Below are 21,234 nucleotides of genomic sequence, written 5' to 3' on the forward strand. Positions count from 1 at the left end.
TACTGCTTCCCTTCTCTATTTTTTAGATTTGTTTTGGAGTTAAGTGGGATCATTTTAAAAAGTAAAGAACCCTATTATTATCCTCTTTCCTAATTAAATCTTTGTGGAGCAATATTCTACTCACTTTTTGATAGGAAATATGAAAGGGTATATACATAAATGGTAGCAGGTATTTGTTAGGGTAAGAGCAAAAAAAGTTCCACAAAATTCAGTGAGAAAGGAAAAGAAAATGGGCAGCTAGGTGGTGCAGTGGATAGAACACCAGCCCTGAAGTCAGGAGAACCTGAGTTCAAATCTGACCTCAGACCAAACACTTGACACTTACTAGCTGTGTGACCCTGGGCAAGTCACTTAACCCCAACTGCTGAAAAGAAAAGAAAAGAAAAGAAAAAGTTTATGAAAAGTACCCACCTCTCAAGGGGTTATTGTGAGGATTATGTGAAATAATATTTGTAAAAAGCACTTAGCACAGTGCCTGGCACATAGAAGGCACTATATAAATGCTTATTCTCTTCCCTTGAATGAAGAATAATTTAAAAAAACCCAACTCCAAAACATTAAAACTTCAATATACAAATTACACAGCATTAGTTGCAGCAAAGTACTTGAAAATATGCTACATAAATCTATGGATGTGTGTCAAAAGGCTTTGTTTTCTAGACTTTAAAAATTTTTTTTGACAGTTTATTTCAAAATAGCTGTAAGACCTTTATACTCTCTTAATACTGATTTTAAGGAAACTTAATAATGGTTCTATTTGTTATGCATAGCATTATAAAGGAAGGTATTTTATTATTTTAATTTTTTGTGGAATTTTGTTGCAACTGAAAAATATTTTCATTAGTGAATGATTCACTGACTGTATGTAGATGGCTAGAATTTCCTGTTTTGACCCAAATACACTAAGTACAAGTGCATAAAGTTAGGGGTCTCTGTTACATCATCCCATTATACACTCTATAACTACAGTCTATTGCTAATTCTTTACTAAAAACTTAATAAGTATATTTTGTTTTTAATTAAATGTCATTTCTGCATTAAAAATTACAAAAAGAAGACTTGTTAATTTACAATAGTTATAAGAAATTAATAACAATTAATGACATTTCAGTTCATGAATTACACCCTAATAAACTTTTGCTTTCATAAACTAAAAGATAGGTAAATGGGATGGTTCAGTTTTTAACTTATGACAGAGGATTTAATAAGATATGCAATGGCCAAAAGGCAGATTCTAAGGGTGTGGAAAAATTAGGCTAGATGCAGGAATGTGTACTTATAAGGGACTCATAAATAATTACAGATCACAAAAATATAAGTAATTCAGTAGGGAGGGATTGAGTTTTTCTGAAATAAGTCTTTTTAGGGCAACTTTATCAGAATAATCATTTACATTAAGGTATAAACACAAGCCAAGTACGAATTATTTTATAACTACTTTATTTATATCTATTGTTCTCATTAAAAGCTTGTTGTAAAAAAATTGAGATACAAATAATCTCTCCACTGACATAAAATTTTGCCATTACAACATAATAGCTGCATTTTAAGAAAAATATTTATCACTTTAAAGTAAAAATGATTCACAAAGCAGTAATAAAAATGATCAAAATTTTAAGTTAAAAATGCAAATGCTCTACAAAAAATATCATTATCATTGGGGGAAAAAATTCACAATGGGAGTATGATTTCTAGATCTGTATTTATCCCAAGCTGTAATTCCTATCTACCCCAAGTGTTCCCTTTTCAAAATTCTAAACTTACATATGGTAGACCCTAACCCTCACTGAAAAATATTGAAGCATATGTATTTGGGCTTAGCTTTTCATACTCCATTGTGAACAAGATTAGCTAATTAAAGACTTTTATCCTAATTAGGCCTGATGTCATGAATACATGTATTTGCAATGTGCTATTTTTGAAAATTATTTGGAATAAAGACAAGCATTGTGAGAAGTCAAGAATCATGCATATAATTTATTATTTTCAGAACTTTTGATTTCTTTGGTAGCAAGTTTTCTTTAAATGTGGGCACTAATTTATTATAACAATAAGTAGTAAAAAATTAATTTAATCATTTGGTAATCAAGTGAACCACAAGTAAATGCATTACAGGTTATCTAAAAGTCAGCTTTTTTTTTTTTTTTTAAACTGGCTCACCTCTTACAAGATTGGGAAAAGATGGTTTTAATATGCTTCGAAGTATAAGATGATCAGAAATTAGTTACATGCCTATTATCTTTAAATAGCTTGAAAAAAGAAACTCTTTAAGATTAGATGTAATTGACAACTAAATAAAATACAAGGCTATTTCATTTAAGTTATGACTCTCCCAATAACAAGTCCTTGACACTTAACTGCCTGGATATATTAAAATCCAAATAAAGGCCCCCAAACTGACACGTCCAATGTGGATTTCTTAGAAGTACTTTAGGCAGACTCATTCCAGACACAAATTTATGGAACCCTCAAACAATAGCAGCTAATGTTCACACTGGACATTCACCACAGTAGCTCTCCCAAACCTTTTCATCCCTCCTCAAATCTCCCATGGCCTTCCCTCCCCCAACCCTCTCAGATGAGAACCTTGCCCCATATTTTACTGAAAAAATTGCAGTTGGTTGCCAAGAGCTTTTTCATCTTCATTCACCTAGATACCTTCAGCCACTATCTCCTCCTTCACCTGCCTCACATGATGAGGTGTCACTTCTCCTTGCCAAGGTCAAGCCCTTCATATTCACAAGGGATTCCAACTCATCCCATCTCTTTTAGCAGATTGTCCTCTCTATCATCCTCATTTTCATTTATCTTCAGTCTCTTTCAGCTCACTGGCTGTGTTCCTACTACATACAAATATGACCATGTCTCCTCCACCCTCAAACTGAAATTGCTTTCTCTACTATTATCAATGACCTTTTAACTGCCAAATTTCCTCATCCCTCTTGACTTCTCTGCAACCTTTGACACTGTTGATCACCCTCTTCTCTTTGATATTCTCTTCTCTCTAGGTTTTCATGACCTAGATTAACTCAGTGAACTTCAATGGCTCCCTATCATCTCTGAGATCAAATATAAAATCCTCTAGTATTCAAAGCCTTTCATAACTTAATCCCCTTTTCTCCCCCAACCATTCTAGTCTTCTTATCCCTTATGCCCCCTCCCTCAAACTCTCCCCCACTCCTGACAAATACTCTGATCCAGTGACACTAGTCTCCTTGCTGTTCCTTGAACAACATTTCCGGATTCTGGGCATTTTCACTGGCTATTCTCCATGGAATGCTCTCTGTGATCTCCTAGACTCCTTCAAGTCCCAGTTCCTACAGGAAGTCTTTCTCAGTCCCTTTTAATTGTAGTGCCTTCTCTGGATTGATTTCTTATTTCTCCTGTATATACCTTGTTTGTACATAGTTGTTTGTATGTTGTTTCCCTCCATTAGACTGGGTGCTCCCTGAGGTCTTTTACCTTTATATTTACTGATGGGCTTAAAAGTGGTGAAATTTTTTTTAAAAGAATGGACTTCTGTTTCTATAGAGGGAGCTCTGGGTGAGGGACTCCCTCCTTCAAAGAATACTGTCACCTCCTCTGCAATTTAGTCTTTAAGATTTGCCTGAGGCACTGAGAAGTTGTTCCAGGTCACAAGAAGGTCAAGAATCAGAAATGGAACTTTCCAGGTCTTCTTGACTTTAAAGTCAGCTCTCTTTATATTAAACCTAGAGATTTCTAATTAAATCAAATTGGTAGGCAAAACTATGTCTAGGTATTAAAGAATCTGAGTTTTTCTGACATTACGAATCAATAAAAATTGAAGATGTACAAATAGTTTAATGGTATATTATGCATTTCATTAAAGAAAATGCAAATAACAATGTAGATTATGATCCATCCTGTTTTGTCCATGTCTTCCTTGATACTGTAGGGATACCATTGGGACATGCAGGCTGTCCACAGGTTAACTAACTCTCCTTTGCTCAATCAAGGTTGAAAGTTTGAGAGTGAGGGGATGACTGAGGATGAAATGTCATGGAGAAGATGGGAGGAGATCAAATGTACATGGAGAGGTGTTGGTCTTGGTAAAGAAACACCTTTTTGTCAGTGATTGGGGGAAAAGGATAAAGGGGGAGATTATGTCAAGGGATTCTGAGATGAAGAGGAAAGGACAAGAAGGAACTCATGGAGAATGCCTCATTTTTTTTTTTCAGTGAAATAGGGCTACATCCTCAGTTGAAAGGGGGGGGGAGTGGGAAGTTTAAGAAGGCTTGAGAAAGAATAAAGGTTTGGAACAACTTCTGTAGGGATTGAGATACAGAATCAATTAGAGATGAATAAAAGGCCTGTCCAGAAATAGTGAGGGCTCAGTTTAAGTTGTGTAACTTGTGAGGCTTTCTTCAGCTCTATTCAAGAGTACCTGGGTAGGGGAAAATTGTATAGTGATAAGTTATATTCAGATAGAGGAAACTCAGAGTTTCTAATTAAGGAAGCAGAACTCTTGTGGATAATGATGAGAAAAAATGTGGCTGAAGTGGAGTAGAAGAACAGGAAATAGGATTTAAGGAGGCTGAGGAAATGGGAGATTTGGGGACTATCAATGTGGATATTGATGTCCTCCTGTATGAGAGCAGGAGTTAAGGAGGATAGCAAAAGGGTAAACTAGGTGCTGAAAACCTAGAGAAAGGAGGAAGAAGCTCCTGGGGGTCAGTAAGTATATAACTGCCATCACTGTTTGGATTGGGTGGAAAATGTTGACTCTGTGGGCTTTAAAAGTGAAAAAGTTGCTGAGTATTGTCTGTAGTGGCAGTAGGAAGCAAGGAACATTCTGACTCTACCTCCAGGACCAAGTGGTTGTGAGTGTGAGATAAGGTACTGACAATGATAAAGATAGCTGGAATGGTGTGTGGGTCGGGGGTGGGGGAGGGCTGGTAACTGAGTGTGAGAGGTCATTGTGAAAGAAAGTTTGTTCATTGAAAAATGGGAATTCCAGAGGGCACAGTAGAAGGAATAGGGAGGGATGGAGTGTGAGATGAATGGAACTGGGTTGAAGAGAAAGGGATGAGAGACCAGAGGAAGGAGTTAGAGATAATTTTCTTACATGGCTAGTGATTAATATAGATAGTGGGAGAAAAAAAAGAAACCAGAAGGACAGAAGAAGGTGGTAGAAGAATACTGAAGCTTATAATCAAGCAAGAAAAATTCATTAAGCACTTACTATGTACTATGCATTGTGCTAAGCCCAGGGGATACAAAAGAAGGCAAAAGACAGTCCTTGCCACCCTCAAGGAGTTTACAATCTAATGAGGGAGATGGCATGCAAACAAATATACAAAAACAAGCTATATACAGGATAAATAGGAAATAATTAATACAGGTAAGGCACTAGAATTAAGAAGGGTTGGGAAAAGCTTCCTGTAAAAGAAGAGATTTTAGTTGGGACTTAAAGGAAGCCAAGGAAGTCAGTAGGCAGAGTTGAGGAAGGAGAGTATTCTAGGCACGGGAGAGAGAGCCAGAGAAAATGCCTAGGGCTGAAAGACAGAATGTTTTAGTCACTAAGGATTGCAGCAGAGGATACAGGGCCAGGCCTAGGTCTGTGCCTTCCACTCCCAGTGAGGCGCTGATCTTGCTACATAACTGACATACTTTTTCCCAGTAAAAGATTTATCTGATGACGGCCTTATCTATCCACATTGATGAGACAGATCACGGTTAATGAGTTTATGGTTGGGAGATAAGAAAAATGGAAGTAGATTTTTTTCCCCCTTGGTTAATAATGATCATTGATTTTTGGAGGTGGAAGGAATCTTAAAAATCTCTTAGTCCAAAGTCATTTTAAAAGCTAAGAAAATATACAAATAAAATCTACGTGACTTGTCTGTGGTCAATTAACTGGAGACAGATTCAGGATAGGAACATATCCAGTACTATGAATCTGAATTATGAAACAACAGGATGATAATTTGGTGCTTTCTTTCACTACTTATAAAATCAACATAAAACTTATATCTATATCTATAGAAATAAATGAACACTGACCTGTAACATGCACCTGGACACAACAACTTCAGGTACCTCAGGAAATTTTTGTCGCAGGTCATGTAAAACCTGAAAATCAATTTGGTGGCTTCCTTGGGCCATTCGTGTACTGCCTAATCAGGACTGTTGTTCAATAGGCAGTTCTAGGCCTTAGTGAAAATAGTATTCATCTCTTCTGTCCAAGCATTTTCTGTAGAGAAAAGAAAGAAAAAAAATTTTTTTAAATGAATTTCTAGTTTTGGAATAAATTGTAGTTCTGGAGCAAATGTTTCAATACTAAAGGGTAGGTGTCTAAATGATAAATTTTATATTAAATATGAAGTTATTTTAGCTTAAAATGCTGTCCTTTTCTTTGTTAGCCTGAATGGTATTCTGTACTCCTTTGTACTTTGACAGTACATATTCGCTATTAATGAGGAATACCTGGGTGCTCATATGTTCTAAATAGTTGAACCAACAGTCATTCAAAATAAGAAACTGCTGTCCAAGTTATTTTCCCTTATCTTTCAAAGGACATCAAATTACTTTGCTAAATTTTTTTTGCTGACCAGTGAGAGGTTCTTAGTGGCTCCACTTAATTCTCTGAACTTAGTTCCTGGAAAATAGTCTGTCTCTATAAATTGATTGCATGCTTTATTTTGTCAGAAAATGAAAATTGTAACTCTTAAGTGTTTTCTTTTTTACTTTAGGTGTCAGAAAATTAAAGAAGCAAATCCATCATCTAACTGTGGTGATCACTAGGTTACTTAAAAATTCTATTATGCTGTTTCCTTTTAGTGTACTCTAAACATACTTTATTTTTTAGAAAAAGATACAATTTTTGTCTTTAAGTATAAAGTATGTTTACTATCACAAAAGTATTCATTTTGTCATATTTGAAATATGAACCACCCTTCTTATCAAGCACTGAAATTAGTCACAATTGTAAACACCTTGTGCCATGTAATTCACTTACACTCAACATGAATTTAATAAGTGCCTACCAGAGCATTTAACTAAAAATTTTTATAACTGAATCAAGTAGCACAAAAGGCATACTGAGGAGATATGTCATTTAGGTTTTAGGGGAGGAAGGGGATGCTAGCAATTAGGAGATCAACTAGGAGTCGAAGACATATCATCTATTATCTTCCTATTTTAACTAATTATTCATGTGAAGTCGTGAGATTCATCATTTATAAGGTCTGATTGACTGTAGGAGTTACCATTACTCTCTAAATTTGTCAGGCTGGCATAAATCCATAATCTTCCTACAGCTCTGGTACTTGTTATGTCCTCAGCATTGTAGATATAAAGACAAATGTGAAACAGTTCTTGTCCTCAAGGAGATTGTATCACAAATTCACAATCTGATTTTTTAGAACACTATTTTGTCAAGAACCATTTCCTTTATTTGAATTTAATATATTAACAAAAAGCCTGGACACTTCCAGTTGTGAGTATTATTATTAATCAAATTAAGAGTTTTCTCTCTCCATTAATAGGCAGGAAGGATTTTCTTTGTTTTGGAGGGGAGGTTTTTTTTTTTAAGTTTTCTAATTTATTATTTTTTAATATTTTTTTTAAATTGAGTTCCATATTCTCTCCCTCCCTTTTATCTCTCCCATACTCACTGAGAAGGCAAACAATATATCAATTACATATGTGAAATCATGTAACACGTTTCCATCTTAGCCATATTGCCAAAAAGAAAGGCAGAAGGAAAGCGTGAAAATTATTGCACTCGTGTTCATCAGTTCTCTCCCTGGAGGTGGACAGCATTTTTTCATCCTATATCTTTTGGAACTGTCTTGGATTATTGATTGATCAGAGTAGCTAAGTCTTTCATAGCTGATCATCATTACAATACTGCCAAAACTGTACACAATAATCGCCTGGTTCTTCTAACTTCACTTTGCATCAGTTCATATGTCTTGCCATGTTTTTTTTTTTTCCCCTGAAACCACTCACCTCATAATTTCTTATAGCACAATAGTACTTCATCACAATAATAAGCCACAACTTGTTCAGCCATTCCCCAACTGTCCAGCATTCCCTTAATTTCCAACTCTTTGCCACCACAAAAACAGCTGCTATAAATATTTTTGCATATATAGGTCCTTTTCCTTTGATCTTTCTAGGGTACAGACCTAGTAGTAGTATTGCTGGATCAAAGGGTATGCAAGTTTTATAACCCTCTGGACAGAGTTCCAAATGATTCTCCAGATGGTTGGATTAGTTCACTACTCCACCAACAATTTATTATTTTCCAAATTAAACTGTAAACTCCTTGGGCATAGGGATTTTCATTCTTTGTACTTGTATCCCCAGTACCTTGTTTAGTTCCTGGTACATAAATAAGTACTTGTTGATTAGTTTTGTAAACACAAAACAGTAGATGTGGTTAGGGCCTGAGAACAAGGGATTATCACCTAATTATTTCTATGCCTCTCAATATAATCCAAGATTAAATTGGCTTTTTTGGATGCTGCATCTCATTACTTACACATATTGATCTTGCAGGCCACTTTAACTCTCAAATCTTTTTCTGACAAACTGCCTGACCAAGCCTCCCCATGTTGTACTTGGAAAAGAGTCTTTGAAGTCAAGGGTAAGATATATAAGTCTAATTAAATTTTATCATTTAGCCCAAATTCTATCCCATTTAGGTTTTTTTGAAGATCCTGACTCTGCCAGTTTCCCTCATGCTTTTGGGTCACCTTAAAATTTAATAATTAGACAGTCTATGATAACTTCACAGTTATCCAGTTATCCAGTACAACAATAAGATGTTAAACAGCATTGGGCCAAGCATATACACTTGGGACACTCCACCAGAGATCTTCTAAGCTAACACCAAACCTTAAAGACTTACTCCTTTGAGTTTATTCATTCAACCAGTCCTGAATCTGTATAACTGGTACTATTGTCCAGACCTTATCTCTCCTATCTGTTCCACAAAAAATGAGATATTTTAACATCCAGGAGCTACAGTTACAGTATTTCTTTGATTAGCCAGTTTAAGTAGCCCTGTCAAAAAAGGTTAGTCTGAGGGACAGCTAGGTGGCGCAGTGGATAGTCAGGAGGAGCTGAGTTCAAATCTGGCCTCAGACCAGACACTTGACGCATACTAGCTGTGTGACCTTGGGCAAGCCACTTAACCCGATTGCCTCACTAAAAAACAAACAAACAAACAAACAAACAAACAAACAAACCATAAAAGGTTAGTCTGGCATTGCCTGTTCTTTTTAAAAATTAAAAAAATTTTGAACCTAAACATTCACACAATCTCCTTTTTATAGTGCTTTCTTTAAAAAAGTATACAATAAATTCTGCTGTCTTGTCTATGCTTCCTTCTGTTTGATTCTGTGCATTAAAAAATGTTTCAATGGCTTTGCTTTTTTTTGGGGGGGGGGGGAACAACTATTTCTCTCCTTCCATACCCATTTAAAACAGGAGAAAGGAAAAATAACAAAAAACAAAAAACCTTGTATCAAATATAATCAAGCAAAATGATTCCACACAGTGGACATGTCCTAAAACGTATGTCTCTTGTACCCTAAACCCATCAATGTTTAAACCCTCTTTTCCATTTCAGATCAATGAGACTCCTTCATGTTATATATTCTCCTCATGCACCCCAATTATGAGAAACAGAAAGGTTTTACTCCCTCTCTTCCTTCCTATAATAGTAGTGTATACTTTTTACCCTCCTTTCTCTTTCTCCATTTAAAGCCTTCAGAACAGAACCAATCTACTCCCAGGTCCTCTGTTTTTCTTATTTAACTCCTCAATACCCTTTGAAGTCACTAAGGTTCTAAAGGAATACTTGTTTCTTCACTCCTCATTAGAATGTTAGCACAATTTCATCATCACAAGGACCCCTCCAATTGCTCAAATAGATTTACCTTTCCAAGTTTCACTGGACTGTTACGGTTGCATTTCAATGAATGTACTTAGCTCTAATCTTTTCATCAGAAATCCTTCAAAATCTATTTCATGAAAGACCCATACCCCTATAGCATAAGCTAGTCTTGGTTGTAAGCTTTTTTATCTTTCGCCTTTTGGAATATTACATTCCCAAACCCCTCACTCACTTTCATTCCTCATATCCAATCAAGCCCTATACTCCTCCTCCTCCTCCTCCTGCTGCTGCTGCTGCTGCTGCTGCTGCTGCTGCTGCTACTGTTATCACCACCACCACCACACCTCTTTACAAATCTTGTCTTATTTGATCCTCACAATAACCTTGAGAAGTAGGTGCTATTATTATCATCTCCATTTTACGTAAGAGAAAACTGGGACAGACATAGGCTAAGTGGTTCACATAGCTATTAAGAATCTGAGGCAGGATATGTTACTCAAGTCTTTCTGACTATAGTCTCCCCTCCCCTTATCCACTGTGACACCTATATGCTAATTTAATAAATATTCTTGTATATGCTCCTTTCTCTCCTCTGATACTGCTACCACCCTGATATTGCAATAGCCTGCTGGTTGGTGTCTCTGCCTTGTCTCCATCCTCAACTTAACTAATCAAAGCTGATGACTTTATCACCCCTACTCTCTACCTCTCAACTCCACTGACCCCTATTACCTCCAGGATCAAATATAAAATCCTATTTGGCTTTGAATCCTGGCCCCTTCCTACCTTTCCCATCTTCTCACACATCATTCCTCTCCACATATTCAACTTCCCTGACACGTTCCTCATAAAAAACTGTGTTTTTCACTAGCTGTTACTCATGTTTGGAACTCTCTTCCTTATCTTCTGTCTTTCCTGATATAACTGGCTTCCTTTAGGTCTCAGCTAAAATCCCACCTTCTGCAAGAAGTTTTTCCCAGTGTTCCTTAATGTAGGTGCAATCCCTCCAGGATCATCTTCAATTAGGGTGTGCGTATCTGTCTGTCTTGTCTGTCTTATTTGCTGACATGTTGTCTTGCATCTTATCTTGATTGCTTGCATGTTGTCTCCCTCAGTAGGCTGTTAGCTCCTTGAGGGCAGGGACTGTCTTTTTTTGTTTTGTATCCTCAGTGCTGAGGGCACACTACAGGCAATACAATCCCATAAACATTTATTAAGTACCATGTGCCAGGCACTGTGATAAACAATGGGGATATAATCAATAAAAAGAAAGGCAGTCCTTCAAGGAGCTTACAATCTAATGCAGGGAGATAGCACACAACAGGAAGCAGGGTGGGGGGTACCTTGTTCTGTGGAGTTGAAACCAGGCAGAGTAACAGATGTAAAGTGGAGCACTTAATATATGCTTGTAGACTTAACTCCACTTCCTGGGGTTGAACTCTTCTGAATCTTTTAGATTGAGAGTATTGTACCTTTAGGAACCTTCTGTGGTGTTCTAGGACAGAGTGCTAGGGTCTTTGAAATCCTGAGGCACTAGGGCTATCCTGGTCTGAGGGAAGCTGTGCAGCACCGAGCAAAATGCTACCCAAGACTTCTGAAGTCTAGTCTCTGACCCTCCTGGAACCTTCTTAGTGTAGAATTTTTCCAGGAATCAAAGTAAAGTGCAGTGGCCTGTAGCTTGAAGATTCTATTTTCTTTTCCTTTTTAGAAAGCCCTGTACTGACATTCTCTATGATCTTTTAAATGTCACTGACAGTGGGCTCAATAATAACTTCTTTCAGTAGGGCAGGATATGAAAATTCATTAAAAGTAACTAGATCATTAAAGGTACTAGGTGTCCTCTATTACCTTTATTTATCTTGTGTCTCAACTCCCTATTACTCACTGTTGTTTTATTCTTTCCAATCCAAAGGTTATCCTCATTGGTGGAGAAAAGAGAAACAAAACTGAACACAGGGCAACTGTCTTTCCTTCATTGTCAGTTTGCATTATTCCACCCACTCTGAGCGCTGGTGTTATCCCTTCTTTGATCCTCCTTCCTCCCATATAGCTTTAAAAATCTACCATTTTTGTTCTCAGATTTCCTCATTAGCCTCAATTCATTGTTTCAGTACTCCTGGCATTATTCTCAAAGTATTATGCCTCCCCCCCCCCCTCCCCGTTACTTGTGCTTGCTTCTCCCTTAATATACACAATCTAATTTTGTTGGTAAGTTCTCTGGACATCAACACCTGCTCTTTCAGATAGTTTCTGTTTTTCCTCTTCATCAGAAAGGTTTCTCTTTATTGTCTTTAGAAATTCTTCAGAAAGATGTTCTCTTTGAAGTTGACAGATGTTACTGTGGATGTCTTTTGTTTTCTGTATCTAGTGCCCTTTAAATCTCTTCTTGAGGAAACCACGATATACACTAGTGAAGTGTCTTGAGTAGTCCATAAGCTGCTGCCCATTTTACTTTTTGAAACATTTAAAAGCTATTTCCTATCATAGTTTCCATAGTTCTCTCCTGTGCCCATTTTCCTAATGTATTTACCAAGTACTAAAGGATATGTTGATTTAATTGGGAGAAGCTTACTGAACTCTTCACAGAATTTCTCTGCTACTTCACCTTCCACAACGGACGCTGGAACACAAGCTGTAATTATCTTCAGGGTGTTATATTTGCTTATAATCATCATGATAACTGAAAATGACCAACTGCGCTATGAAATTTCTTGTTGCCTTTTGGAGCACATGCAATCAACTCTGCCGACAACAGCAACTGTTGTAAATCTTTTCTCTTTTCCTCAAGTTTCCTATGACACTCCCTCACTGCCTCCCTTTCAAACAAAGACCTCACCTCCTAACTTTCTGAGAAAATAGAGGCCCTCTCTTTTCACCTTCAAACAACTTCTAAGCCTGCATTTCTTTCTCCTTTACTCTTCTTCAATCCATCCTCCACACAGCTCACAGTCATTCTTCTAAAGCACAGTTCTGATCATGTCCTCTGCTCAAGAATCTTCAGTGGCTCCCTCTGGTCTCTAGGATGACATAAAACTCCTCAGTTTGTCCTCTAGAGTCCTTCCTAGTCTGGCTCCAGCCTAACTTTCCAGACTTATTTCACGTTGACCCACTTTACATTCAGGGAAAGTGGTGCATTTGCTGTTTCCCAAATTCAATAATCAATTTCCTACATCTATGCTTCTGCACAAGTAATGTCCCCAATGCCTGAAATACACTCTTTAGTTTTCTTTGAGGCTCAGTCCATGCACCATATCCTAGGAGAATTCTCTCTCCCTCTCTAAATTATCTTATACTTAATTTTGTAAAGTGTAATACCCCTTCCCCCAACAGAATATAAGCTCCTTGAGGGCAGAGTTTTTCCTTTTGCTTTTATACTTTGTGTTTTGCATTAAATGCTTATGAATTAAATTTCTTTACTTCCTAAAGAGAACTTGTGAACTCTCCCTTTACCTGCAACTTTTTATGTATTTTTTCATTTACAGCAACAATATCAGTAGGAATATGGTTCTGTCAGTAGTGTGTCCACTCCCAGGTATTTGGACAAAGATGGTAAATTATCAGTTTTAAGCATTAAATTAATGTTTGCAGACAGCCTAAGAACTATGCCATTCTTAGTATCTTTGGCCCACCTTTCTACTATTATACCAACATCACTGCAGAGGGGGAAGGGAAGTACACAGGACTATTACTGATTTAGAAGCAGAAGAGTCAGAGACCACATAGTTCAACCACTTAATTTTACAGATAAGGAAACTGAGGTCCAGAGAATATAAAGTGATTTTGCCAAACTTTCACAGTCATTAAATAACAGAGCCAAGATTTGAACCAAAGTTTTCTGTCTCCAAATTCACATAGTATTCCTTTTACTACACCATACTGTCAGGGCCATTCTGCATTGCTGTCCATTTCATAAAATAATTCATCACTTGGTAGTCAACTTTCCAGTGAAAAGGTTTTCCACCATAAGCTAGACTGGTTTTCATACTGCAGACATGTAGTCTTACTATTAGGGTGATACTTGAAACCTTTCCAGCTTGACAGAACCCACCAAAACTTAATTTTACAGAAAAAGCCTTGAGAATTCAATGTCACATACGTCACTTTTATTTCAGGCAGAATTCTGACATCTTCAAACATCGATCACATTCCACTTCAACACCACACTCAATGCCTACTCCAAAATTACTCTTTTCAGAGCTGGATGACTTTAAAGAAGAAAGCACTAATGAATTTCATGTACACTCAGATAATTTACAATAGTATTTAAATAGCTAAGATAGAAAAACCATGTCATATTAATATCAAAGATCATTTTTGGTTGAAATCTTAGCTAGAGAGCTTTTTTTTTCCATCCTTGATACAGGAACATATTCTAGGCTATAATGGATGAAAACATTACTTGGGATTATTATTACTGACCTTCTCAGAGATAGGTCAAGATTTCTTTTAGCCACTGTAGGTCCCAAACTGTGTAAAATCTGCAATTAGCATCTAAACATTGTGAGTACACATTGCAGATCCTCCTTTGGAGACTAATTCATTGGTTCAGGAGGTAACAATGTTGTGCTGCCCTATACTTTATCAAATGGACAACGGAAGGTCCGACAAAAAGGGGAAGTTTTGACAGTCAGGTTTTTTACTGGTTGGTAGCAACGGCAATGGGGAAATCTTTGATGCTGGAAAAATTTCAAATGCATTTGCTCTCCTGCCCAGGATTGAGGTGCGGCCACACATGACCCACCCAATGCTGATCACCTGGGAAACTGTAACCTGGCTCCATTTTTCTAATGTGGATCCTCTCTCCCTGCAACTAGGTGCAGGGAGAAAACAACCCTCCTCTGCAGCTAGGTGATATAGTGAATAAAGTGATATGATAGACTTGGAATAAAGAAGATTTGAATTCCAATCCTGACTTAAGAGACTTCATGGCAGTGTGACTCTGAATAAGTCACTGAACTTCTTCAAGCCTTTGTTTTCTCATCTGTAAAAGGAGGGGTTGGCTGTGTTTACCTTCAGGGTTCCTTCCAGCTCTGTATCTCTGCTCCTATTATCTTTGATAGCCAAAGCCAAACTCCTCTGAAACTACAGGGGCTCCCTATTACCTCCAGGATACAACAGAGAATGCTAGCTGGTATTTACTATTCCTTTAAAAATTAGATAGATGCTCCTTTGCTTTCCCGTCTCCCTTATGTTTTACATACTCTTATGACAGAGCTACCCCGCGCCTGACCTGCTGTTCCTCACACATGAGAACATGTCTCCTGACCACAGACTTTTTTAATGGCCTGGAGCGTTCTCTCCTAAAAATTTGTCTTCTGGCTTTCTTCAAGATTCAGCTCATCTTCTGACCTTTCCTGATCTCCCCAAACCTCCTAATGCCTTCCCTGTGAAATTATATTTATTTATTCTGTATGTATCTTGCACATACATGGTTATTTATATGGTATACGCTTCATTACTATGTGAGCTCCTTGAGGGCAGGGCTCATGTTTTTGCCTTTCCATGTATTCCCAGCACTGAGCACAGTGCCTGGAAAAAAGGCACTTAAATGACTGCTGACCGGTTAACTGTAATCTATACTAACTACCTAACATTTAAGACAAAGAGCCAAAAACTAGGTCAAATTCAGTTTCATAATCATATGACTTAACTGTTTGAAATACAGGAAAATATGCTGTGAACACTTCTTTTGGGAAAAATATGTATATGTTATGTTGCCTACCTTTAGGCAGCCAAATACGCTAGTTTTCCTACTGAAAACATGACTACTTGCGATAACTTCTCAATAGTTCATAAATTTCCAACGTGAAACTATTCTTGAAGTCTTTCACAATATTCATCTTAGATTTTAAAAGGTTTATCTTTAGGGTTTGTTTTAAGAGCAAATGTTTTGCACTGGAGTAGAACTAAAATAATCTACAGTAGGGAGAGAAGAAAGAAAAATACTTGTTAACTATCACAGGACACTGGTCATTGATTTGGCTTCACAAAATCCCAATTCAGAATAATGACAAAAGTATAACATTTACCATTGAAATTAATATTAAAAATAATTCATATTTCATTTTCTTGATAAAATATCATTTCTTGATAAAATTGGGTACAATTTTATAAAGTTTATTTAAAATTTTACAATTTTATAAAACCTACACAACTCTTTGCCTGAAGATCAATATTCACTATTCTTTGTTTTCCTTTGCTATCTTCCCCTTAGGTTCTTTATCAATAACTACTTATTATTATGATTTATAGGCACCTCAAGGATAAAAGCTCCATAAGGCATAGTGGTCTGCATATTATGCAGAAAGACCCCTAAAGGTCTCCAGGGAGTTGGTTAGATTTTTGATGAAAGATTACGGATTATGGTAGGAAACAGACAAAATTACCACACAGGATGAGAATATGAAGTGTCGCAATTTCTACCAGTTGAGGAAGTAACCAGATCACAGATTCATCAAAGTATCTCTCTGAGTCTCTCAAACACAGTAGTCATAACAAAGGGTTGCAAACATCCTTCTTACCTTAATGTCTCTTACATTGAAAAAGCTCTCCACTCCCCAAAAAATCTCTTCACATGATGCCACAAATAAGTGAAAAATAAACATTTGTTGATTGTGACCAACTGTGATAGTAAGATGTGAATGTATGATGGGAAAGAAATGGCTAGAAAGATTCACTTAAAACCAATAACTCAATGATATAAGACTTGATATAATGACTAAGAACTTGACAGTTTACAGCCTGCCCTCTTCAATTCACGGTCTGCTCAACTACTTTTTAAAAAACTGAGGTAAAGAGGGCCTGAATGGTCCCTAAACAGAAGGGTCTCTGATACTGTCCAGTGCCACAAAGCTAAAGTTCCACTGCACTCATCCAAGAGATGAACTCTCTTCAAAAGACCACAACGACAACAGTTCACATTTATGTAAGTTTTAAGCTTTACAAAGTTTTTCTTCACAACAACCTTGTCAGGCAGGCACTGCCGTATTATTATTATTCCCATTTTAGAGAAGAGGAAAAACAAAGAGAGGAGTTCCATGTTTTGCCAATGGCCACATAGCTAATACGTGCCCGCTGGGATTCACTTGACATGCAGTACTGACTGCACTGAAGAACATGCTCTGTCTGTCACTACTCTGACTTGTCACTGAGTCACAGCCGCTACAAGGTCAGCAGTTCAGAGCTAGAAGGGATTTCAGAAACTATCTGATCCAAATCTCTCATTTAACAAAAGAGGAAATGGAGGCTCAGGGATTCCCAGATTCATAGGTAATCACTGACAGAAGCTGAACCTAGACTCTCTGAATCAAAATCCAAGAAAGCATGGAGAGATTATTAAAAGACATGACGCTGTCCAATCTCAGCTTTGCAATAAAGAAATACAGGTCACGGGCTGAAATGTGATACAGGCATATATAACGTCAACATGCAAAGCCTATGGATGGCGTACTATCCTGGGGGCTTGACCTCAACAATTCTATTTCTCTTCCTATGGCTCACTGCTCCCAATTGGATTAATTCAGCAAAATCTATAAGATAAAATTTAGGAATAGTTCATGATAAATATTAGCAAAAAGACCCCCACGAAAATATTTGCAGCCTGTGCACTAACATCAATTGCTGAGGATGAAATGGTAGAGAAATTCTGTGAAGAGTTAACTTTATAAGGCCCTCCAAATTAAATCAACACATACTCTGATATTTGGTAATTTCAATGCAAAGATGGGAAGAGGTGAGAATGGAGAAAATATCTGGGAAAGCCTGGTTTAGGAAAAGGAATAAGATGGGCAAAAGTCTTGTAGATTACACACAAGCCTCACACTTTAAAATCACGAATTCTTCAAGAAAAGAAACAGTAGGCATTGGTTATGGTAAACATCAAGTAGTACAATAAAGGGTGAAATCAATTATATTTTAACAGAAAGAAAAAAAAAAACTTGTTACTGATATGGGAGTTATCCCTGAGTCAGTTGTGTGATCTGGTCAATTGCCTACAGCATTTCTTTCAGGCCTGCTAAAAATCCCATTATTCCTCTGACACACAGATTCTTTTGAGCACTTTCTGCATGTTGGAAGGTGTTAAGAATTCAGGTGACACTGCAGATTAAAGGAAAGAAGGACCCTTTCCAGCCAGAGATGGTATCAGATAGAAAGTATGGGGCATTAAGTTCAGAATCAGATGACCAATTTGCTTCAGGTGAGTGACAGCACAAAAATTAGCTGAGTTCTACGAGGCTGAGAATAGTTGAGACCTAGGTTTGTTGTTATATCCACCAGGGAAAGGAGGACAAAGGAATTATCTGGAAAGTTTGGAAAGATCCCAGGAAGACAAGGGCCCCTCTCTGGACATTGGAGAGTAACTTCCAGAACCTCTACTACTTAAGGGTACTACCCAGGGAATTCTCATCTTTTCCTACCAGGCTGTATCATTTCCAGGAATTCATCATTCTTTAAGATGAAAACTTTGAAACTCACACCTCCCTAAGATCATTTCCCACCCCAAGTGTATGACTTCATCATGCCCTACCCCCTGCCCCACCAAACTTTTCAGGTTCTTTTTAAGTTTTGTCTCCCCCATTAGATTGTGAACTCCTTGAGGCCAGAGACCGTCTCATGCCTTTCTCTGTATCCCCAGAACTTAGCTTAGTGGCTGGGTCACACAGGCGCTTAATAAATGTTTACTGACTCTGACACTAGTTGTCTCTGGGGAAAAAAAAAACCCTCACATGTCCTCTCATCTCTTTTTCCACAAATCTCCCCACCTAAGAGTTCCTTTTCTATGTGAAAACACTGAGTCATGTGAGGTGTAGAGACTTCCCCACCTTAATCACAGTAATGGAACAAAGAATGGATCTCTGGAGACCTGGCTCCCAGTTCTGCTAGCATCAGACCCCATTCTATCTCCTCACAGGTCTATCTCCCTAGTAAGTGGGGAGTATGTTGCGAAGATGCCCAACTCCTATAAAGCTTCTCATTGGTCACCAGTCAGACAACAAGCATTTATTAAGCCCTTACTAGGGCCCAGGCACTGTGCTAAGCACTGGGGATGAAGGCCTAGAATGCCCTCACCATCCACTCTATCTCATGAATCTCTTCACAATTGTTCAAGTTCTAATTCAAATCCTCTTGAGAGTAGGTAGAGTGTTGCACCTGGAGCCAGAAAACCCAAGTTTAAATTTGGCCTCAGATACTTACTAACTGTGTGACTTTGGGCAAGTCACTTAACTTCCGTCTGCTTTAGTTTCCTCAAAATAGGGATAATAGCACTTACCTCCCAATATGGTTGTGAGGATCCAAATGAGATAACCTTGAAGCACTTAGCACAGTGCCTGACACACAGTTGATGCTTGGTAAATGCCTATCTCCTACCTCCTTCCTACCACATGGAAACTTCCTGGACCACTCGTCCCCATTGTGATCTCTCCTCCAAAGGACACCACAGTTAGAGAGATAGCACTGAGTCCAGACACCTGATTTCTAGTCTCTGCTCAGCAACTTATGTAACATATAACCTTGGGAAAAGTAATTTACTGTCTCTCAGTCAGACTAAATAATGTCTACAATCCTTTACAGCTTTACATTGAGTGAAAGCTTCTTGAAGACAGTACTGAGTTTAGTATTTTTGCATCCCTCACAGAATTTAGTAGTGCTAGGCACAAAAGAAATGCTCCCTAAATACTTACTGACGCATTAACTAAATATCTATTAGTTTTTTCCATGCCTTGAGCAGAACTAGGTCCCTAAGGGGACAGCAGCTGCAATGCCTTATGGTTCTGTTGGCAAGGCACCCTTGGGAAGAACGTAGAAGAAGTGAGAATATGGAAGGTTTGCAGAAAGCACTTTTATTGGCTCACTCCCCACCCACCTCCTTCCCCTGTCCCAACTGATTACTGTCCATAACCCAGAGTCTTATAAAATTAAGAGACTCTGAGAAATACAAGAGTCTTCCTCTTGTCCCTCTATCATTGAGTTCCTCTCCTGCCTCAAAAGCCAGGAACCAGTCAAGGGCTAAGATGGACAAAGTGTTCCTGCTGGGCCTCTCTCTGCTCTCCATCTCTTGGGAAGTGAATCCTGGGACAGAATGTTGGGGATCTTGCAATCAGTGTTCTATTTCTCCCCCAAAGTTCAGTTCTAAATAATAGAGTAGAGGTGATTAAAAAAAAACAAACCAGCACCTCTTCTTTTTCTTTAACTTTCTTTTCTCCATGTAATCCCTGGGTTATTTCTCAGATCTCTCACAATATTTAACTCCTTTTGGGGTTCTGAGAACAGCAGCAAGTCAGGGGAGGAAAGAAAGATAATAGGAATTAGGGAACTAAGGAGATGTAATGTCATCTGTGTTTCAAGATGGGGAAATGGAGTTCTTCAGGAGAACAGAGGGACCACTTCTGACATGCAATGCCTTTAAAAGATTTGCAAATACCGGCTGTATGGAGAGTGAGGGCATATGTACTACAAGAGAAATACTAGTATGTAGAACAGATTCACTACAACGCAATGGAACAGAGTAAGAAAACCAGAGTACCAGCTTGAGCTGCCTCTGACTTGGCCTGTATAGGCCCTAAATGTGTGTGTGGGGTGCTGGTGGGGGGGATGGGGGAGTAGAGCAGGAAGGGAGAGAGGTCACTATGCCTTAAGTTTCCTTGGGGTGGGAACAATAATAATACTTCTATTTTCATCACAACAAGCCTGGGAGGGAAAGTTATACAGGTTTCCTTATTCTGAAGTCATGTAACCAGTTTGTGACAGAGCAGGACTTAAACCCAGTTATTCTGAATCTACGTTCACTGTTCTTTACAGTCACCATGCTAAGAGGAACAATGTGTCCTTTTCCTATATCAAGAGATCTACAAAGGAGATATTCTGCAAGTTTCAAATAGCAAAAGTAAAGGGTTGGGTTTGAATTCTTCTCTCCAGCTTATGGGCTGACTCTGGGGAAGCCTCTTCAAAGATGACCCTTTTTCCTTTCTCAGAGTGGTACCATTTTCATACTTTAATGGACTGTGCTAAGAACTGCCAGCAATCTTACAACAAAACATATGGCAAGGTAGCTTTCTTGTTTTGCTGTATTTCTAACAAATGTAATTAATCTTATCACCCAGAGGTAAAATAATTTTTAAAGGCTTTGTTCCCTCTGCCCTCTCACCACTCCAAACAATAGGCCTTCCTAAAGGCCTCAAGTCCTACTGACTTGGGAGGATGAGACATTCAGAAGGTAAACAGAAGGACATCTACCTGTACATTATATAAACTTGATCATCTGAAGTTTTGGCACTTCATTTGAAGTGAACTTTGTCCCTTAATTTCCAAATAAAGTTTTTTTCTTTAACTCAACAACATTTCACTTGCATTAATGACCAAAAAAA

General features: G+C 37.9%; 1 protein-coding gene across 2 annotated transcripts in view; it reads right to left on the minus strand.

The window, feature by feature from the left end:
• Positions 1–21,234, minus strand: part of TAB2 (TGF-beta activated kinase 1 (MAP3K7) binding protein 2) — a 114,583-nt gene that overhangs the window by 22,480 nt on the left and 70,869 nt on the right. For both annotated transcript variants that reach the window (XM_027857981.1, XM_027857982.1), the window contains exon 2: positions 6,025–6,214. In XM_027857981.1, the coding sequence (XP_027713782.1) occupies positions 6,025–6,126 (102 nt within the window). In that variant the 5' untranslated portion in view covers positions 6,127–6,214. The remainder of the gene's footprint in view (positions 1–6,024; positions 6,215–21,234) is intronic.

The sequence above is a fragment of the Vombatus ursinus genome, unplaced genomic scaffold (genome assembly GCF_900497805.2).
Source record: "Vombatus ursinus unplaced genomic scaffold, bare-nosed wombat genome assembly UNPS02012602.1, whole genome shotgun sequence".
NCBI lineage: Eukaryota > Metazoa > Chordata > Mammalia > Diprotodontia > Vombatidae > Vombatus > Vombatus ursinus.